Source organism: Carlito syrichta, unplaced genomic scaffold (assembly GCF_000164805.1).
Source record: "Carlito syrichta isolate Samal-C Ts95f unplaced genomic scaffold, Tarsius_syrichta-2.0.1 Scaffold316266, whole genome shotgun sequence".
Taxonomy (NCBI): Eukaryota; Metazoa; Chordata; class Mammalia; order Primates; family Tarsiidae; genus Carlito; species Carlito syrichta.
In genome coordinates this window covers 10,384-28,291 of record NW_007260362.1, presented here as the reverse complement: position 1 = coordinate 28,291, position 17,908 = coordinate 10,384, and the positions used below count along the sequence as shown (strand labels likewise).

At 40.3% G+C, this 17,908-nt stretch overlaps 1 protein-coding gene across 1 annotated transcript; it reads left to right on the top strand.

Annotated features, from left to right (window-relative positions):
* The first annotated feature begins 1,498 nt into the window (after positions 1–1,498).
* ABHD17B (abhydrolase domain containing 17B) lies at positions 1,499–14,205 on the top strand. The gene is made up of 3 exons (XM_008074003.1): positions 1,499–1,972; positions 8,853–9,032; positions 12,669–14,205. The coding sequence occupies exons 1-3, from the start codon at positions 1,506–1,508 to the stop codon at positions 12,886–12,888; spliced, it is 867 nt and encodes a 288-aa protein (XP_008072194.1). The 5' UTR covers positions 1,499–1,505; the 3' UTR covers positions 12,889–14,205.
* Positions 14,206–17,908: the final 3,703 nt, after the last annotated feature.

Here is a 17,908-nt window from a genome sequence, read left to right as displayed (position 1 = left end):
CCAAGGATAATAAATTTGCAGCCAGATTTTATAGTAGACATCACTAATTTATTGAATACCTTTGCCGGCTAAGCCCTGTGCATGCCCTTAGAATCATTCTCAGCACACTTCAGGGAGCAAACAAGTATTACTTTATTTTTATCTCTGAGTTAGTAAAATATTAATGAAAAAGACATAAGAAAAAGTAGGCCATTCTTGAGTTTGCCAACTAGATGACCATCACTGTATGATATGCTTTCACCACACAATTGTATTTGATCTCCACAACCACTTATGTCAGTGTAGGTATTGACCTTCTTTACTTATGAAGGAAATGATCAAGGAGGTAATTTGGCTGAGGACACACAGCAAATAAGTGGTAGAGTTTCAGTTCTACCCTTGCCCTCTGACTAAATCTAAACCTTGTTTTTTTTATCTATACATTTAGAAAATCTTACCCTACCCAGATGCAGTGGCTTATGCCTGAAATCTCAGCACTTTGGGAGGTGGAGGCGAGAGGATTGTCTGAGCTCAGGGGTTCGAGACCAGCCTGGGCAACTTGGCAAGACCTTGTCTCCACAATAAATAAAAAAATTAGTCGGGCATGGTGGCACATGCCTCTAGTTCCAGCTACTAGAAAGGCTAAGACAGAAGGATCACCTGAGTTCACCGACTCAAGGCTGCAGTGGCCATGAGCGTCCTACTCAAAAAAACAACAAAAAAAGATTTTACCTTCAGTGGAATTTACCCTTTTTTCATAATAAACTTTATATTATGGCCCTTTGGGTTTGGACAATAATTACATAAATATACATGCATACATACATATGATTTTATATTTTATAGATTATTTGGGTCTCTGACACTGTGACTAAGATGATAAGCTTCTGAGACAAATAGTGTTCTGAACTCATGAGGCGCAGTGTAGCCCAGTGATGTAGCATAATGACTGAGCCTGGTGTCAAATGCTGGCTCTACCACTGCCTCACCTTTGCAAAAAGTTTCTTTTCTCAAACCAATTTATAGGGTTGTTTTGAGGATTGAACAAAGTAACATATATTTAGCACAATGCTAGGTAAATAAATGCATCATAAATGCTATTATTTATTTACTTTATCGTGTTATACCCTAGTTTCAACATGGGATTCTAAGAATTTTCACTGAGTTACATAGAAATTACAAACTACTATAAAAAAGTTTTATACCTTCAATATTATTTGTGGAGAAATAGCAAATATTACCTCTATTATTTTTCACATTTTGTTGAATGTGGTAATAATCACTACTATTTGAAACCTGTCATAGCATTTCAGTCTGTCAACTGGTCTGGAATATTTGCCTCACCCCACAATTTTTAAAGTATTTCTAGAAAGATACCCAAAAATCTGAAAGGATACTTAAAATAGTAGTAGTAGTCATTGACCTCCAATAAAATTTACCCATCTCTTTTTGTCTTCTGTTGTATGATGATGCAGACTCCACATTCAACTGTTAAAATTTTGCTATGTCCTTTTCTTTTTCAGAACATGAATAATCTTTCATTTAGTGAGCTATGTTGCCTCTTCTGCTGTCCACCTTGTCCAGGGAAAATTGCTTCAAAATTAGCTTTTTTGCCACCTGATCCAACCTACACACTGATGTGTGATGAAAGTGGAAGCCGTTGGACTTTGCATCTATCAGAACGAGCAGACTGGCAGTACTCTTCCAGAGAAAAAGATGCGATTGAGTGTTTCATGACTAGAACCAGTAAAGGCAACAGAATTGCCTGTATGTTTGTGCGTTGTTCACCCAATGCCAAATACACTTTACTCTTCTCACATGGAAACGCTGTTGATCTTGGTCAGATGAGCAGCTTTTACATAGGACTAGGATCACGGATTAATTGTAATATATTCTCTTATGATTATTCTGGATATGGTGCAAGTTCTGGAAAACCAACAGAGAAGAACCTCTATGCAGACATTGAAGCTGCATGGCTTGCTCTTAGAACAAGGTAAATTGGATTGGAAATTGCTTTTTGTATTTACCATGGTTAACTAAAGTTATTCTGCATGAGAATACAATAAAAACCTTTTGCTACATATATGTTAAACGGCTACATAGAAATTATATTTGTATATCTATGAATAGTTAAACTTTTAGACTGCAGTTTTACATTGCACACAATAGCAGGAAGTACGCTTGTCTATATTAATAAATATGTATATTTGTATGATTTTTAAAAAAAATTTAATTCCAGTGGCAAATATTTCATTTTATAAACTTCTTTACTGGAGTGTGATATAAAAATGTTTAATTAGAGTTGCAGCATTTCAAGGGAATGAGAGAAAACAGTGATTTAGGTAATCATTCACGAGCTATTATTAACAGTGTAAGAGGCTGGATTGTTTTCTATTAAAATCCTAAGCTAGGATTTGCAATATTTTATATAATTATCTCTTGGAAGGTAAAACTTAATGATACCTTATTGGAACTGTTTTTTTCCCTGGTCAGTCATCCTCTATCGCCCAGGCTGGAGTGTGCCAGTGGCATGATGTCAAATCACCACAATCTCTATCAGCTGGGCTCAGGCAATTCTTCCGCCTCAGCCTTCCAAGTTGCTGGAACTACAGGCATGTGCCACCACACCTGGCTAATTTTTTTATTTATTGTAGAGATGAGGTCTCCCCAAGTTTCCCAGGCTGGTCTCGAACCCCTTGGCTCAGGCAATCCTCTCGCCTCTGCCTCACAAATTTCTGGGATTGCATACAGACATGAGCCATCGTGCCCAACTGAAACTATTTCGAAAGTATTCATTATGTAAAATGATTCATTATGTTCTGGATTCCTAAGATTTTTTTTACTTGAGATGATCTCAAGTTAAAAAAAAAAAGTAATGTTATGACAAATTGTTTATGAAAAGTCTCTTACTATACCAGTTACTGTTAGATTATAACAAAATACATTTTGGGAAATTAGGAATCACATTAATCCTCTCTGGTCACAAAGATACTTAAACATTTTTCTGGACAAATAATCACAATTTGGAAGACTTCACTGTATTTTCTTATCAATCAGTTTGGTGTACAAGAAATAGATATTTTAGTATGAGTTATTCTTCATTTTGTATGTTGATAAACTAGAGCACATAAAGAAAACTCAGTCTTTTTTTGTTTTTTGTTTTTGAGTTGGAGTCTCACTCTGTTGCCCAGACTGGAGTGCAGTGGCCGCTCCTGGTCACCGCAGCCTCGACCTGCTGGGCTCTGGCGATCCTTCCACCTCAGCCTTCCAAGTAGCTGGAACTACAGGCATGTGCTACCACGCCCGACTCATTTTGATTTATTGTAGAGATGAGGTCTCACCAAGTTGCCGAGGCGGGTCTCGAGCCTGTGGGCTCAGGCAATTCAGTCACCTCAGCCTCCCAAAGGCACGGGATTACAGGCTGAGCCACTGAGCCTGGCTAAGAATACTCAGTCTTTTTAATTTAATGTTTAAATATTAATGACTTCAGTTAGTCAGGGAGCTCCTCCTCAATTTTAATAATAGAAGAAGTTGTTTTTTAAAAAATATCTTTACAAGGCCGGGCCTCACGCCTATAATCCCAGCACTTTGGGAGACTGAGGTAAGAGGATTGCCTGAGCCCAAAGGTTCAAGACCAGCCTGGGCAACTTCACAAGACCTCATCTCTACAATAAATCAAAAAATTAGCCGGGCCGCGTGGCGTGTGCCTGTAGTTCCATTTACTTGGAAGACTGAGGTGGAAGGATCGCCTGAGCCCAGCAGGTTGAGACTGTGGTGGCCGAGAATGTGCTACTGCTCTCCAGCCTGGGTGACAGAGTGAAACTCCAACTCAAAAGAAAAAGAAAAAATATCTTTACAACTACTTTTCCTGGCCCAGAGCAGTGGATCATGCCTATAATCCCAGCACCTTGGCAAAACTTCATCTCTACATTAAAAAAAAAAAGAAAAAGAAAAAAGCTATAATCCCAAGACTTTGGGAGGCCAAGGTGAGTGAATTGCCTGAGCCTGCAGGTTTGAGACCAGCCCAGGCAACTTAAGGAGACCTCATCTATACAATAAATCACAAAAAATAGCCAGGCGTGGTGTCATGCGTCCATAGTTTCAACTACCTAGAAGACAGACGGACGGGTTGCCTGAGCCCCGCACGTCGAGGCTGCAGTGACCATGAGCATGCCACTGCACTCTAGTCTGGGCAGCACAGTGAAACTTGAACTCAAAAAAAGATTAGCTGGGCATGGTTTCGCAGGCCTGTAGTTCCAGCTATTTGGAAGGCTGAGGTGGAAGGATCGTCGGAGCCCAGCAGGTGGATGCTGGGGTGGCCGTCAGTGTACCACTCACTACTCTCCAGCCTGGGCAACGGAGTGTGACTCCAACTCAAAAAAAATAAGATTAAAAATTAGCTGGATGTTGTGGTTGTGCGCCTGTTGTTCTAGCTACTTGGAAGGCTGAGGCGGAAGGGTCGCCTGAGCACAGCAGGTCGAGGCTGCAGTGGCCATGAGCATTGCACCGCATTTCAGCCTGAGCGACAGAGTGAGATTCCAACTCAACAAACAAACAAAAAAACTATTTCTTCCCAGATATATGATAAAGTTGGGCTCTTATCAAATTTTTCATAGATTCTTAAATCAGTGGAAATTATATAAAAGCAGCCGGGCTCGGTGACTCAACCTGTAATCCCGTGCTTTGGGAGGCTGAGGCAAGTGGATTGCCTGAGCCTGCGGGTTTGAGACCTACCTGGGCAACTTGGCGAGACCTCATTTCTACAATAAATCAAAAAAAATTAGTTGGGCATGGTAGCGCGCGCTTGTAGCTCCGGCTACTGGGAAGGCTGAGCTGGAAGGATCGCCGGAGCCCAGCAGGTCGAGGCTGCGGTGGCTGGGAGCAGCCACTGCACTCCAGTCTGGGTGATAGAGTGAGACTCCAACTCCAAAAAAGAAGAAGAAGAAATTATATAAAAGCATAAGTTGCAAGTGTAAACCAAGTAGCAGGTAAAGAGTTCACGGGGTGGGGGGGGGTAATTTTTGTTTAGTTTATAAATGTAAGAACTGCTTTAAATCAAAATCTTTTTCCGGTTTATTAGACCTTAAAACAAACATAAAATGAGTACTTACTTTACAGAGGCAGTCAGTTGAATGAGGTATAGCAACTCCAGAAAGAATTATAATTCTTTGAAAATAATAGCTTTATTGAAATATGATTTACAGCCGGGCTCGGTGGCTCAGCCTGTAATCCCGCGCCTTTGGGAGGCTGAGGTGAGTAGATTGCCTGAGCCCACAGGTTCGAGACCCGCCTGGGCAGCGAGACCTCATCTCTACAATAAATCAAAAAATCAGCCGGGCATGGTAGAGCGTGCCTGTAATTCCGGCTACTCGGAAGGCTGAGGTGGAAGGATCGCTGGAGCCCAGCAGGTCGAGGCTGCGATGGCCGGGAGCGTCCACAGAACTCCAGTCTGGGCGACTGAGTGAGACTCCAACTCAAAAAAAAGAAAAGAAAAGAAAAGAAATATGATTTACATACCATAAAGTTCACACTTAAAGTATAACTTCTGGCCGGACTCGGTGGCTCAGCCTGTAATCATCCTGCGCCTTGGGAGGCTAAGATGAGTGGATTGCCTGAGCTCGTGGGTTCGAGACCCGCCTGGGCAACTTGGTGAGACCTCATCTCCACAATAAATCAAAAAATTAGCCGGGTGTGGTAGCACGAACCTCTAGTTCCTGCTACTTGGAAGACTGAGGGGGAAGGATCGCCGGAGCCCAGCAGGTCTAGGCTGCGGTGCCGGGAGTGGCTACTGCACTCCAGTCTGGGAGACGAGTGAGACTGCAACTCAAAAAAAAAAATGTATAACTTCTGGCTGAGTGTGGTGGCTCATGCCTATAATCCCAGCATTTTGGGAGGCCTAGGTGAAAGGATTGCCTGAGCCTGCGAGTTCAAGACCAGCCAGGACAACATGGTGATACCTCATCTCTACAATAAACCAAAAAATTAGCTGGACATCTGGTAGCATGTGCCTGTAGTTCTGGCTACTTGGAAGGCTGAGGTGGAAGTATCACTCCTGAGCCCAACAAGTTGAGACTGCAGTGGCCAGGAGCATGCACTCCAGCCTGGGCGAGAGAGGGAGACTCCAGCTCAAAAAAAGAAAAAAAAAGTATAACTTCTGTGGAATAATATACTTTTAAAGGGAGCTAAGTTAAAATGTGTAGCCTTCATTTTTTTATCTTATCAGATATGAAGAACTTTTTAAAATTTACTCACTTATTTCTATTTTTTATAGAGCCTGATTCTCGCTTTGCTGCCCAGGCCGATCTCAAACTCCTGGCCTTAAGCAGTTCTCCCACCTCAGCCTTCCAAGTGCTGAGATTAAACACATGAGTCATCATGCCCATCTTGAAGGAAACTTTCAAAAATGATTTTTAGTTTTGATTAATTAATCTTTGTTCAACATATTTGATGTTCAGTATTAATAAGGAATAAGGGCAGGTTCCTAATCCCACCTACTATTTTAGCACATATATTTTAGAATTTTAGACTTGTGTTTTCTTTTATGTTGAACCCTAATTACACTTAGAAGAGTTCGTTTAGATAGTTTCAGAAATTTATTGAACTTCTCTGAGCTACTGTTCCTTTCTCCAGTTAATGAAGAAGTTAAGTTAAATGACTGGATCTTTTCCATTGCTAGAATTCTGTCTTAGGAAATGAGTATAATTAGGATGCATGCATTTTGTTTTCTTTACCTAACAAAAGTTAAGAGTTAGGTTACCAGGAAAAGGAAAATAAATCATGAACTTGAAGAATTATTATTTGAATGATGTTCTTTTGAGGAAAATTGGATATCCCTAATAACTCCAGTTTCTGACCTTAAAGTGGACCAAAAGAAATTAAGGACCTGCATTTATTTAGTATGCAACTTTTCCTCATAGGCCTTGTGCTCCTTATCTCTGTGCTATTATGGGAAAAAAAAAAATACTGGACTGGGAGTCAGTATACCTGGGTTATTATAATCATAGTTCTGTCACTGTGACTTTGAACATCTGCTCGTTACACAACTGGACTAGACTAAATGGTCTGTAAAGTCCTTTCTAACTTACAGTATTATGAAATTGTTTTTCTTTTTTTTTTTTTTTTTTTTTTGAGTTGGAGTCTCACTCTGTCGCCCAGACTGGAATGCAGTGGCCGCTCCCGGCCACCGCAGCCTCGACCTGCTGGGCTCTGGCGATCCTTCCACCTCAGCCTTCCAAGTAGCCGGAATTACAGGCGCGCGCTACCACTCCCAGCTGATTTTTTGATTTAAGATGAGGTCTCGCTGCCCAGGCATGAAATTGTTACTCTTATGAGTTCTCTGATGCTTAATTGGCAGCTACCCCTGCTACTCTATCAGAGTTTTGTCATTGCCAGCTTAGCCCAGATTTTATAATCGCCACCAACAATACTGCTATTCAACTGGCAGCAACAGTTCAGTCTCAAGAGCTGTTATGCTGCAAATGTTCATTCTCCTAATTTCTGCTTTCCTTTGAAATATACAACTAGATCTGTTGTGAAGAAAAAAGCTTTTTTGAGTTTAAATAACATTTAGAGTCAGTCTGGAGGAGAGGGAGCCCCACTTCTGTATCAGATCCAAATGCTTGTACAGGATAGATTGGGAGAAACTGTGGGGAGGTGTGTCACTACCTGTGTAGAAGAAATTGTCTTGAACTCATGGATAGCTTGCCTTGCTCTTTCCTGGTAAATGTCCAGATTCTCAAAGCTCTCTTGCCTTTCAAACAGATGAGTAGCTGTTGTATAAATGACTCTTAACTGTCAAAGTGACTGCTGTCTGCCTTCTAAGTGGCCTGGCATATTTTTATTGAGTCAGTGAGCTCACATATTTAAATTTGCAGTCTTTTTTGTTGTTTTGTTTTTTTATTTTAGTTGGAGTCTCACTCTGTCTCCCAGGCTGGCGTGCAGTGGTACACTCACGGCCACTGCAACCTCGACCTACTGGGTTGAGGTGATCCCTTCCACTTCAGCCTTCCAAGTAGCTGAAACTACAAGCATGCACTACCAGGCCTGGGCTAATTTTTTGATTTATTGTAGAGACGAGGTCTCAAACCACTGGGCTCGAACCCAGGCAGGCCTCGAACCAGTGGGCTCAGGTAATCCTCTTGCCTCCACCTCCCAAAGTGCTGGGATTACAGGCATGAGCCACCGTGTCTAGCTCAAAATTTGCAGTTATTTTAACAGGGGTGAAACAGTACTTGAGATTTTAGCATGAATTCTGTGCATAAATAACAAAGCCATATGGTATTTGGTATTCTTATTATTTTGGTTGGTCATTAGTCAGTTTCTACAATTAAGCTAAAGTAAATTTCAGGAGAAATAATAATTTGCTCTTTACTAAAGCTGTACATGTATTTTATTAATTGCATACATTAGTTATATGTAATAGTTCATTAGTATGTCCAGTTACAGAAATTAAAATGAACCATGCTTGATGTCTAGAGAAATAAGGAACTTTTGTTACACTGAATGGAAAATAAACGTAATACATCTATTCAACATCAGGTCATCAAAATATTAGTGAAATGTTCCAAATTTAGTCAGCAGTATGCCCGGTTGAATTACTATAGCATAATATATGATTTAATACATTCATTTTTTAAAACTAAAATTTTAAAACATCTCCCAAAAGATGAAATTGAAGCACATGAAATAAACTGCGAATATAGATTTTGTTGAAACGTTAAAAATGATGGTTTTTATTTTATTACTAAGAAACTGAAATTTTAAAAAATAGTGAGTTGATGTTGTCTCATTCTGTTATTCTGAGATCAAATTGTTAGGAATGATGGAACATTTCATACCAGTTCAACTTTTTTTTTTAACTTCTGAACTTGTAGATATGGCATTCGCCCTGAAAATGTGATTATATATGGCCAGAGTATAGGGACAGTACCATCTGTGGATCTTGCTGCTCGGTATGAGAGTGCTGCTGTTATTCTTCATTCTCCTCTGACCTCGGGAATGCGTGTTGCTTTTCCTGATACCAAGAAGACCTACTGTTTTGATGCATTTCCAAAGTAAGTAGCAATATTCAAAACTGTTCAGTTCCCAGAAGCTCGAAGTTTTTTCTCCATGATTTAAAGTATTCATGACAGCCAAAGATGTGGCATAGAATAACTAGGGCGGGGGGGAAGTATTGATGACACAATTCATTCAGCCATGAGCCTTTATTTTACATATATCAGCACACAGAAATTTTGAAAAGTTAATTTGTGTTGAGGGTGCTGGCGGATGACCGGTCAGAAGGGTGGTAAAAATGGCCAAACTGAGTGTCAGACTAGATGTGAGCTGCTTAAAGAGAAAAACCTGTATGTGACTCCCAAGTTTCTGCCTTGAGCTGCTAATGTTTGGTGGTTGCATTCAATGAGACATGTAATACTAGAGGAGAGGAACAGATAGAGGGAAAGATAAGCGAATCATATCTAGTTTCCAAAAGAAGTGAATTGCAAAAATGTTGAGTCTTAAATTAACTAGTATAAGTATTGTTGTGACAAAGTCTGCAAGTATAAAGTATAAGATGGTTTTGAAAGAAGGGAAACTACTTCTTAATGCTTCTCAGGACAGGAGGTAATTTCCACCTGCTCCTTTTCAAAGTTGGAAAGAAATTGATGGCCTATTTTTCTCAAAGAGAAGGTAAGAAGGAAGAAGCTGGCAAACTTCAGTCTTCTTTCTTTTCCCCAACTGGCAGCAATACAAAGGATTTTTTTTTGTGTGAATGACAGATGGACCAGAGACCAAGTCATCACTTTGTCCTTTATAAAAAACAGTAAAGGGTCATTTCAATTTTTTTCATCATTAGCCAGTAAGGGGTCACTTGAGTAGGGAAGCTTATGGGAGGATGTGATCTTATCACTAGGACAAGCTATGGGGATGATTTGGGTTTTTATTTTGTTTTGGGTTTATGTTTGTTTTCAGATCACGGTAGGTGTATGCATTATATGTTACTTCTGTCTAGCTGGATGTTAGAAATGGTAGAGGGATTACTTGAGGTAATCCTGTTGCCAACTTAATATATCTGTCTCCCTCTTATTTCTGGTGTACCAACAGAGAGCAACACTAGCAAACTATCCAGAAAAAAAAAATCATATATTTCTTTTTTTTACATAGTAAGTTTTAATTCCTCTACTTGAATGTCCTTCTGAAAGCAGATAATACACCCAAGTATTTTTCTTACCAAGTGCAATTTGAATTGTTTCATTGATTTTTTTTTTTTTCTCTCCTTTTCTTTCTTTCATTCTTTTTATTTTTGAGTTGTAGTCCTACTCTGTCACCCAGGCTGGAGTGCAGTAGCACACTCATGGCTACTGCAGCCTCGACCTGCTGGGCTCAGGCAATTCTTCCGCCTCAGCCTTCCAAGTCGCTAGAACTATAGGCATGTGCCACCACACCCGGCTAATTTTTCTTGATTTATTAACATGAGTTCTCACTGTGTTCACTATGTTATCCAGGCTGGCCTTGAACCCGCGGACTCAGACAAGTCTCTCGCCTCTGCTTATCAAAGTGCTGGGATTACAGGTGTGAGCCACCACATGCAGCACTTTTTCTCCTATTCAAGATTCCATTCTCATTTTATGGTTATCATTATTACCTCTTTTTTCTTCTTTTTTGGAGTCAGTGTCTCACTCTGTTGCCCAGGCTGAAGCGCAGTGGCATGCTCCCAGCTATTGCAGCCTTGACCTGCTAGGCTCAGACGATCCTTCCACTTCTGCTTTCCAAGTAGCTGAAACCACAGGCATGTGTCACCACACCCAGCTAATTTTTTGATTTACTGTAGAGACAGGATCTTGGCATGTTGCTCAGGCTGGTCTAGAACCCCTGAGCTCAGGTAATCCTCTCGCCTCCGCTTCCCAAAGTGCTGGGATTACAGGCTTGAGCCACTACACCCGTCGTATATTATCTCTTTAGGGATTCTTAAAAAGAGTTGTTATGTGCTTGTAAGGTTTCTTCCCTGTAATTTCTGTCTCCTTCAAGTAGCGTTTTTAAAAATGCTTTGATCCTAGGGGAGACTGGGGGAAGAGTATATGGCAAATCTATTTTAGCAGCTTTCCTGTACATCTGAAATTGTTTTTTTCTATTTAAAAAAATACTATCAGCTGGGCTCGGTGGCTCAGCCTGTAATCCCAGCGCTTTGGGAGGCTGTGAGTGGATTGCCTGAGTTCGTGGGTTCGAGACCCGCCTGGGCAACTTGGCAAGACCTCATCTCTACAATAAATCAAAAAATTAACCAGGCGTGGTAACGCGCACCTGTAGTTCCAGCTACTTGGAAGGTTGAGGTGGAAGGATTGCTGGAGCCCAGCAGGTCGAGGCTGGGTGACAGTGTGAGACTCCAACTCAAAGAAAAAGAAAATACCGTCTTTTAAAAAATCTTTGATCCTTACCTTATTTGAATTGTTCTCCTCTGATGTCTGACAATCTGTGGTTGTCTCTTCATATGTATGAGTGAGGGACTAAAGACCTGATCTGATAGCTCTACAGAAGACTCTAAAACTCCCTGTTGAAGAATGAAGGCCTGACTGCCAGCATTCTGAGAGTCAAATACAGAAAATGAGTTTATTGCTATGAACCCAGTGTGTGTATGTTTCCTTGGTCTCTGCGATATTGCTGCCTTAACACTGACAGTATCCCAGCCCACAGCCTCTTCAGTCTCGAGGGAGGGCAAGTTACCTAGCTGCATAGAGGCAAAAGGACATGGGTAAGAGGAGGCTATTTCTTAAACATACTTTGAACAAATCCTGTATCGTTTTTTGAGTTGGAGTCTCATTTTGTTGCCCAGGCTGGAATGCAGTGACATGCTCATGGCCACCGCAGCCTTGATGTGTTGGACTCAGGTGATCCTTCTGCCTCAGCCTTCCAAGTAGCTGGAACTACAGGCATGAGCCATCACACCCGGCTAATTTTTGATATACTGTAGAGATGAGCTCTCACTGAGTTGCCCAGGTTGGTCTGGAACCCATGGGCTTAGGCAGTCCTCTCACCTCAGTCTCCCAAAGTGCTGGGATTATAGGCGTGAGCCCCAGCTCCTGGCCTGATCCTGTGTGTTTTAATCATTCACCTTCATCCCCATGGGAACGCCTTCGCATTCAGGGGTATCTTCTGTTACAGATCCGGTTGGTTCATTACTTCACCTTTCATCTGTTTGACATTGTGTTTTCTTCTGTGTTTTCAGTTCTCACATTGATGTTTTCTATCTCCAAAATTTTAGTATATTCTCTGTTTTTGTGTTTATATCCTCAAATAAGAAAAACATAAAACATTTTGCTGTGATTTTAGTGGGTGACTGTAATGAGTGCAGAAAGTGATGAAGTTAGCACCTACTTAAATTAGCACCTACTTGAAATGTTCCTTAGTTTTCTCCTTTTCCTTGTCTCTGTGCTAAAAGTCAACATTGTAGCATGGCACAGTAGGGTGACAGTAACATTGTGATTCAACCAGATAAGAAGTTCATGAAAGTAATTTTTTCAGATAATCTCAAGGTAAGAGGTATGTAAAAGGCAACTGTGAATCTTACTGGAAATTCAAGAGGCATTTATCACTTCTGAATGGATTCATACAATTCTGATGTTTGTGCTGGCTGATACAGCACAAATATTGTTTTTCATCTCGCTTTCTATGATTAATTTATTGAATTTGCCCCCCTTCCTTTTTCCCTGCAGCATTGACAAAATCTCTAAGATAACCTCTCCAGTATTAATAATTCATGGGACTGATGATGAAGTCATTGACTTTTCACATGGCCTCGCATTGTTTGAGCGGTGCCAAAGGCCCGTGGAGCCTCTATGGGTTGAAGGAGCAGGTCACAATGATGTGGAACTTTATGGGCAGTACCTCGAAAGGTTGAAACAGTTTGTGTCACAGGAACTGGTAAATTTGTAAGATGTTCTGTAAATTTGCATACTGGATTTTCTTTTCTTGCTGAACTGCACTCTTTGGTAAATAACATAAAACCTGAAGGTTTGTTTGCAAATCATGTCAGTTGCCTTCATAAATGTACAGGTAATGATTTGTTAACAGACTTAATGAAGGTTTTAATTACCAGAACTAGAAACTGGAAATAACAGTATAAGGCAGTCAGGCTGTGTAATTTATATTTTTTCTGTGAATTATTTTTAAACACCAAAATAAGTACTGTATGAAATTTTAATTCTATAAAATCAAATGCTGTAAAAGTATTGCCAAATGCTTTTGCATATTAGAAACAAATTTATAAATATTTTTAAAACATCTCAATGTACTAAATCCTATCCTGCTATACAAATGTAATATTCTTTTGGGGGGGGGAACCTGTATATCTATAGCAATTTAAGTACTCATGATAGAATAAACTGTAAAAAAGTAAAAAAATAAACATGCAAGTTCACTAGAGTTAACCTACACCCTGTTGTACAGGGATAGGGGTTTAAGTGGTTAGTTTATTGTAAAATACATTGAATTTTCTGTATCCTCTTATTGTCATATACTTATCCTTAAAAATGATGTAAATCTTAATTTTTATGCCATCTGTTAATTTACCAATTACTGACCTTGTAAATGCGAAGCTACGATAGCACTGAATTTTGACTAGTTTTGATTTATGAGTTTGGTACGTGAGACAATAACTTAAAATTTTCATTTTGGTTATTTAAAAAACATTTAGAGCTTCGAGGATGATTTTGTATGCAATGTTTTAAATTCTGACTACTCTTAGAATTGCAGGAATCTTCATTATATAAAAAACTGGATCTTTAAGACCACAAACAGACTGGCTATATTTGATCCCTTTTCACTTTAGCTTAGCTGTTTTTAAGAATGGGGCCTATTGTTTTGGATTATCTGAGAATTAGATTCACTCCTGGGAACAGGAAATAAGAAAACATTAATTCGTAGCTTTTATATTAACCAATATAACAAAAAACAAAACTCACACACAAAAAAACTAAGTTGCCTTTCCTTGAATGAACCTTGCCTGAATAAAACGATGAAAGAAAAATAAAAATAATATTAATGGTATGTAGTCTCATTTGTAAATGAATGAATATTGAAATAATACACACTGTGGATATATTTTAAGGCCTTATGTAGTTTTAATTGTTCTGCTTGTTCTGTGGTTATGTCTAAGACTATAGTATATGATTCTCTTCAAAGTATATCAAGTATTGTGAATGCTTTGGTTCAGATGTGTCAAATTAACAGTAAAACAACGAATATACCACTCGCTGTTCTTATTTGCCTTCTTCCATGCTCCCCACCCCACATTAGAAAAAAGTAAAAAACAAAATTACCATTTATCTTTATAGAATGCAGTTCTAACATTCTTAAATTTTATCATCACTTCTTTTGGAGAAGTTTTTCTTTCTCAAGATTGTCTTGTAGCCTATACAGTTTCTTCCTTACACAATATACAAACCAGGACTTAGCTAAATGTTTTCTTTGATTACCTGAGGAAATCTAAATATTGGTCAACCTAATTTAGTATATTTGTTCATTCAACAGGTATTTATTGAATGTCTAAATCATGCAAAACCTAGTGTCAGGTAAAGACACACAAACCATGTTCTCGTAGGCTTCACAGTGTAGCTGAAAAGACAAGACACCTCATTGCACAAATACTACTGCTTAGATAAGGGCTGACGGAGATTTGTAGGATGTTATAAAAGCTAAAAGGTATTTTGGAGAGAGGAACGCCAGGAGCAGGGCAAGGAAAAGTTGCATAAAGAAGTGGTATTTGAACTAAGCATTGAAGGACAACTATGAATTGGGCAGATGTGGGTGACCCAGGGAAAATATTCTGGCTCAGGGGAGTGAATAATACGTGGAAGCCCAGAGGAAGGAAGGTGCATTTGAAATGTATGAAGAGAGCTGGGCTCGGTGGCTCAGCCTGTAATCCGGTGCCTTGGGAGGCTGAGGTGAGTGGATTGCCTGAGCCCACGGGTTCGAGACCTGCCTGTGCAACTTGGTGAGACCTCATCTCTATAATAAATCAAAAAATTAGCCGGGTGTGGTAGCGCGCGCCTATAGTTCCAGCTACTTGGAAGGCTGAGGCGGAAGGATCACTGGAGCCCAGCAGGTCGAGGCTGCAGTGACCAGGAGCTGCCACTACACTCCAGTCTGGGTGACAGAGTGAGACTCCAACTCAAAAAAAAAAAAAAATGTATGAAGAGGCTGGGTGTAGTGACTCATGCCTATAATCCCAACTCTTTGGGAGGCTGAGGTGAGAGGACTGCCTGAGTCCGTGGGTTTGAGACCAGTCTGGGCAACTTGGTGAGACCTCATCTTTACAATCAAAAATTAACTTGGCATGGTGGCACACGCCTGTCGTTCCAGCCACTTGGAAGGCTGAGGCAGAAGAATCACCTGAACCTAGCAGGACGAGGCTGCAGTGGCCTTGAGCATGCCACATGACACTCCAGCCCGGGCAACAGGGTGAGACTCAGACTCAAAAAAAAAAGGTATGAAGACTGGTCAGGGGTCAAGGGGAAAGATTGGCATGGGATGAGGCTGGCACAGGCTGATTAGAACGGCAATCATAAATGGCATCACGAATCCTGGTATTTATCCTAGAAGCAATAAAGTTTAACAAATGTGAAATCATATTTGTCAAGAGTATAGATGAAAAAAATCTAGAGCTTGCTAGAAATAACGTATAAGCCAAGTGTTCAGAAACTGATCTAATCTTAGGGTACTGAAAAATACATCATGAGAAAGTAATCTTGGTATACAAACAGTGCTAGTCAACCACATTTGCAATACTAATGTTCTAGGGTGCAATGAAAGAATATTTGCCTATTAGAGCAAGTCCTGAGGTGGTTTCCAGTGTGGAAAATGTCCAGTAAACAAATTCAAAAACTCGGGAGCCTGAGGTGGAAGGTCAGCCTAAGCCCAGGAGGTCAAGGTCAATATAAAAAAGCTTTGGTTATTTGTCCATAAAGGAAAGAAGTTACCTTCTAAAAATTAACGAGTATCTTTTACAACTGGAGGCGGAACAGAAACCAAATTACATCTATCATGGGTGTCACAGAAGAAATTCTAGATTTAAATGGGAAGTTGAACTAGATGTACCGTAAGATCCTTTTAAGATTTCATATCCATTCAGATTTCTCTTACAGAGCATCATTTGCCTTATTGGTTTTAGAAGACAGTATGAGGTAGAAGAATTGGCAGTCAGATCTGGGCTCTCTTTTCAGCCAACACTGATTAGATCTGCAACCTTGGGCAAAAACTGGACCTCGGTAACTGAGTAATATCATCCCTTACATTTGTAATGTAATATGAAAGTCTCAGTCCTTCTCACCTATAATGGCTTATACCAATTTTTATCCTTAGCTAGTATAGCCTCAAATACCTTGTTCTGAACATTTGGCTTTTGGGCTTATGGTACAATTTGGATGTGAGCACTAATCCTAGGGAAATGGTTAGCAGTGTGTGCACAGCTCCTGCTCTATCCTCCAAGTACAAAAAGAGTGGTTAGATAAGTTTCATGAATTAGTTTATTGTCTTCACACTTTTCCAGACTTATAACTTACACAAATACACCAGTTCTATACTCTAAGAATATATATCACAGTATCTTTTTCTTGATGATTTCTATAAATATGTGGATGGTGTTCACTTTCAGAGAGTTCGAGGCTAGGCATGGTGGCTTACACCTGTAACCCCAGCATTTTGGGAGGCCAAGGCAGGAGAATTGCTTGAGTCGAGGAAATTGAGAACAGCCTAGGCAACAACAGTAAGAACTTGTTTCTACCAAAAATTAGCCAGGTGTGGTAGCTGTGCCTGTGCCTGTAGTCTCAGCTTCTCAGGAGGCTGAGGCAGAAGGATCACTCAGTTCAGAAGGTTGAGGCTACAGTGAGCTGTGATTGTGCCACTACACTCTAGCGACCCCAAATTTAAAAAATTATTTTTAATCTTGATAAGTGAAAATTAATTTTAAACCGGATGAAGTGGCTCACACACATAATCCCATCTACTGAAGAGGCCCAGGAAGAAGGATTGCTTGAGGTCAGTAGTTCAAGACCAGTTTGGGCAACATAGCAAGATGCCATCTCTACAAAAATAAAATAGCCAGACATAGTGGTTCATGCCTACAGTCTCAGCTACTTGGGAGGGAGTGGCGAGAGGAGCTCAGAAGTTCAAGGCTATGGTGATGACCACACTGCACTCTAGCCTGCATGACAAAGTGAGATCCCATCTCTAAAAGAATTCTGGAAATTTCAGCCTGGCAGTAATTGTCATGTAAATAATTATATTCTTGGTGCGTTTAGACACTCTGGCAAAAGCTTAAGAGCAACTTTTCAGGAACAGGTATTATGGAAAGCCGGGTAAACTCCCAAATCTTAAAAACTTGAAATACGGTATAGCCTAATCCTTTTATGAGTATAGAAGCAAACCCAAAGAAGGGAGATGACTCTCAATTGTCTGATTATCAACAGCAGTACTATGTTCTCTCTACTAAATTTATTTGGAGTGACATACCAATGATTCTTTGAAATTATTATACAACATAAACTTTTATTTGCTCTTTATTGGTTTTGTTTTTTGTTTTTTGTTTTTAGCTGGAGTCTCCCTCTGTCGCCCAGGCTGGAGAGCAGTGGCACGCTCACAGCCACCCCAACGTCGACCGGCTGGGCTCCGGCGATCCTTCCGCCTCAGCCTTCCAAGTAGCCGAAACTACAGGCATGCGCTGCCACACCTGGTTAATTTTTTGATTTATTGTAGAGACGAGATCTTGCCAAACTGCCCAGGCTGATCTCGAACACAGGAGCTCAGGCAATCCACTCACTAGCCAGCCGGGCTCAGTGGCTCAGCCTGTAATCCCGTGCCTTTGGGGGGCTGAGGTGAGTGGATTGCCTTAGCCTGTGGGTTCGAGACCCGTCTGGGCAACTTGGCGAGACCTCATCTCTACAATAAATTAAAAAAA

Bases quoted from the DNA above. Each gene is read 5' to 3' on its own strand.
- ABHD17B (XM_008074003.1), top strand. From the start codon at position 1,506: ATGAATAATCTTTCATTTAGTGAGCTATGTTGCCTCTTCTGCTGTCCA. The intron at 1,973-8,852 runs GTAAATTGGATT...CTGAACTTGTAG, and splicing joins TGGCTTGCTCTTAGAACAAG to ATATGGCATTCGCCCTGAAA. The intron at 9,033-12,668 runs GTAAGTAGCAAT...TTTTCCCTGCAG, and splicing joins TGTTTTGATGCATTTCCAAA to CATTGACAAAATCTCTAAGA.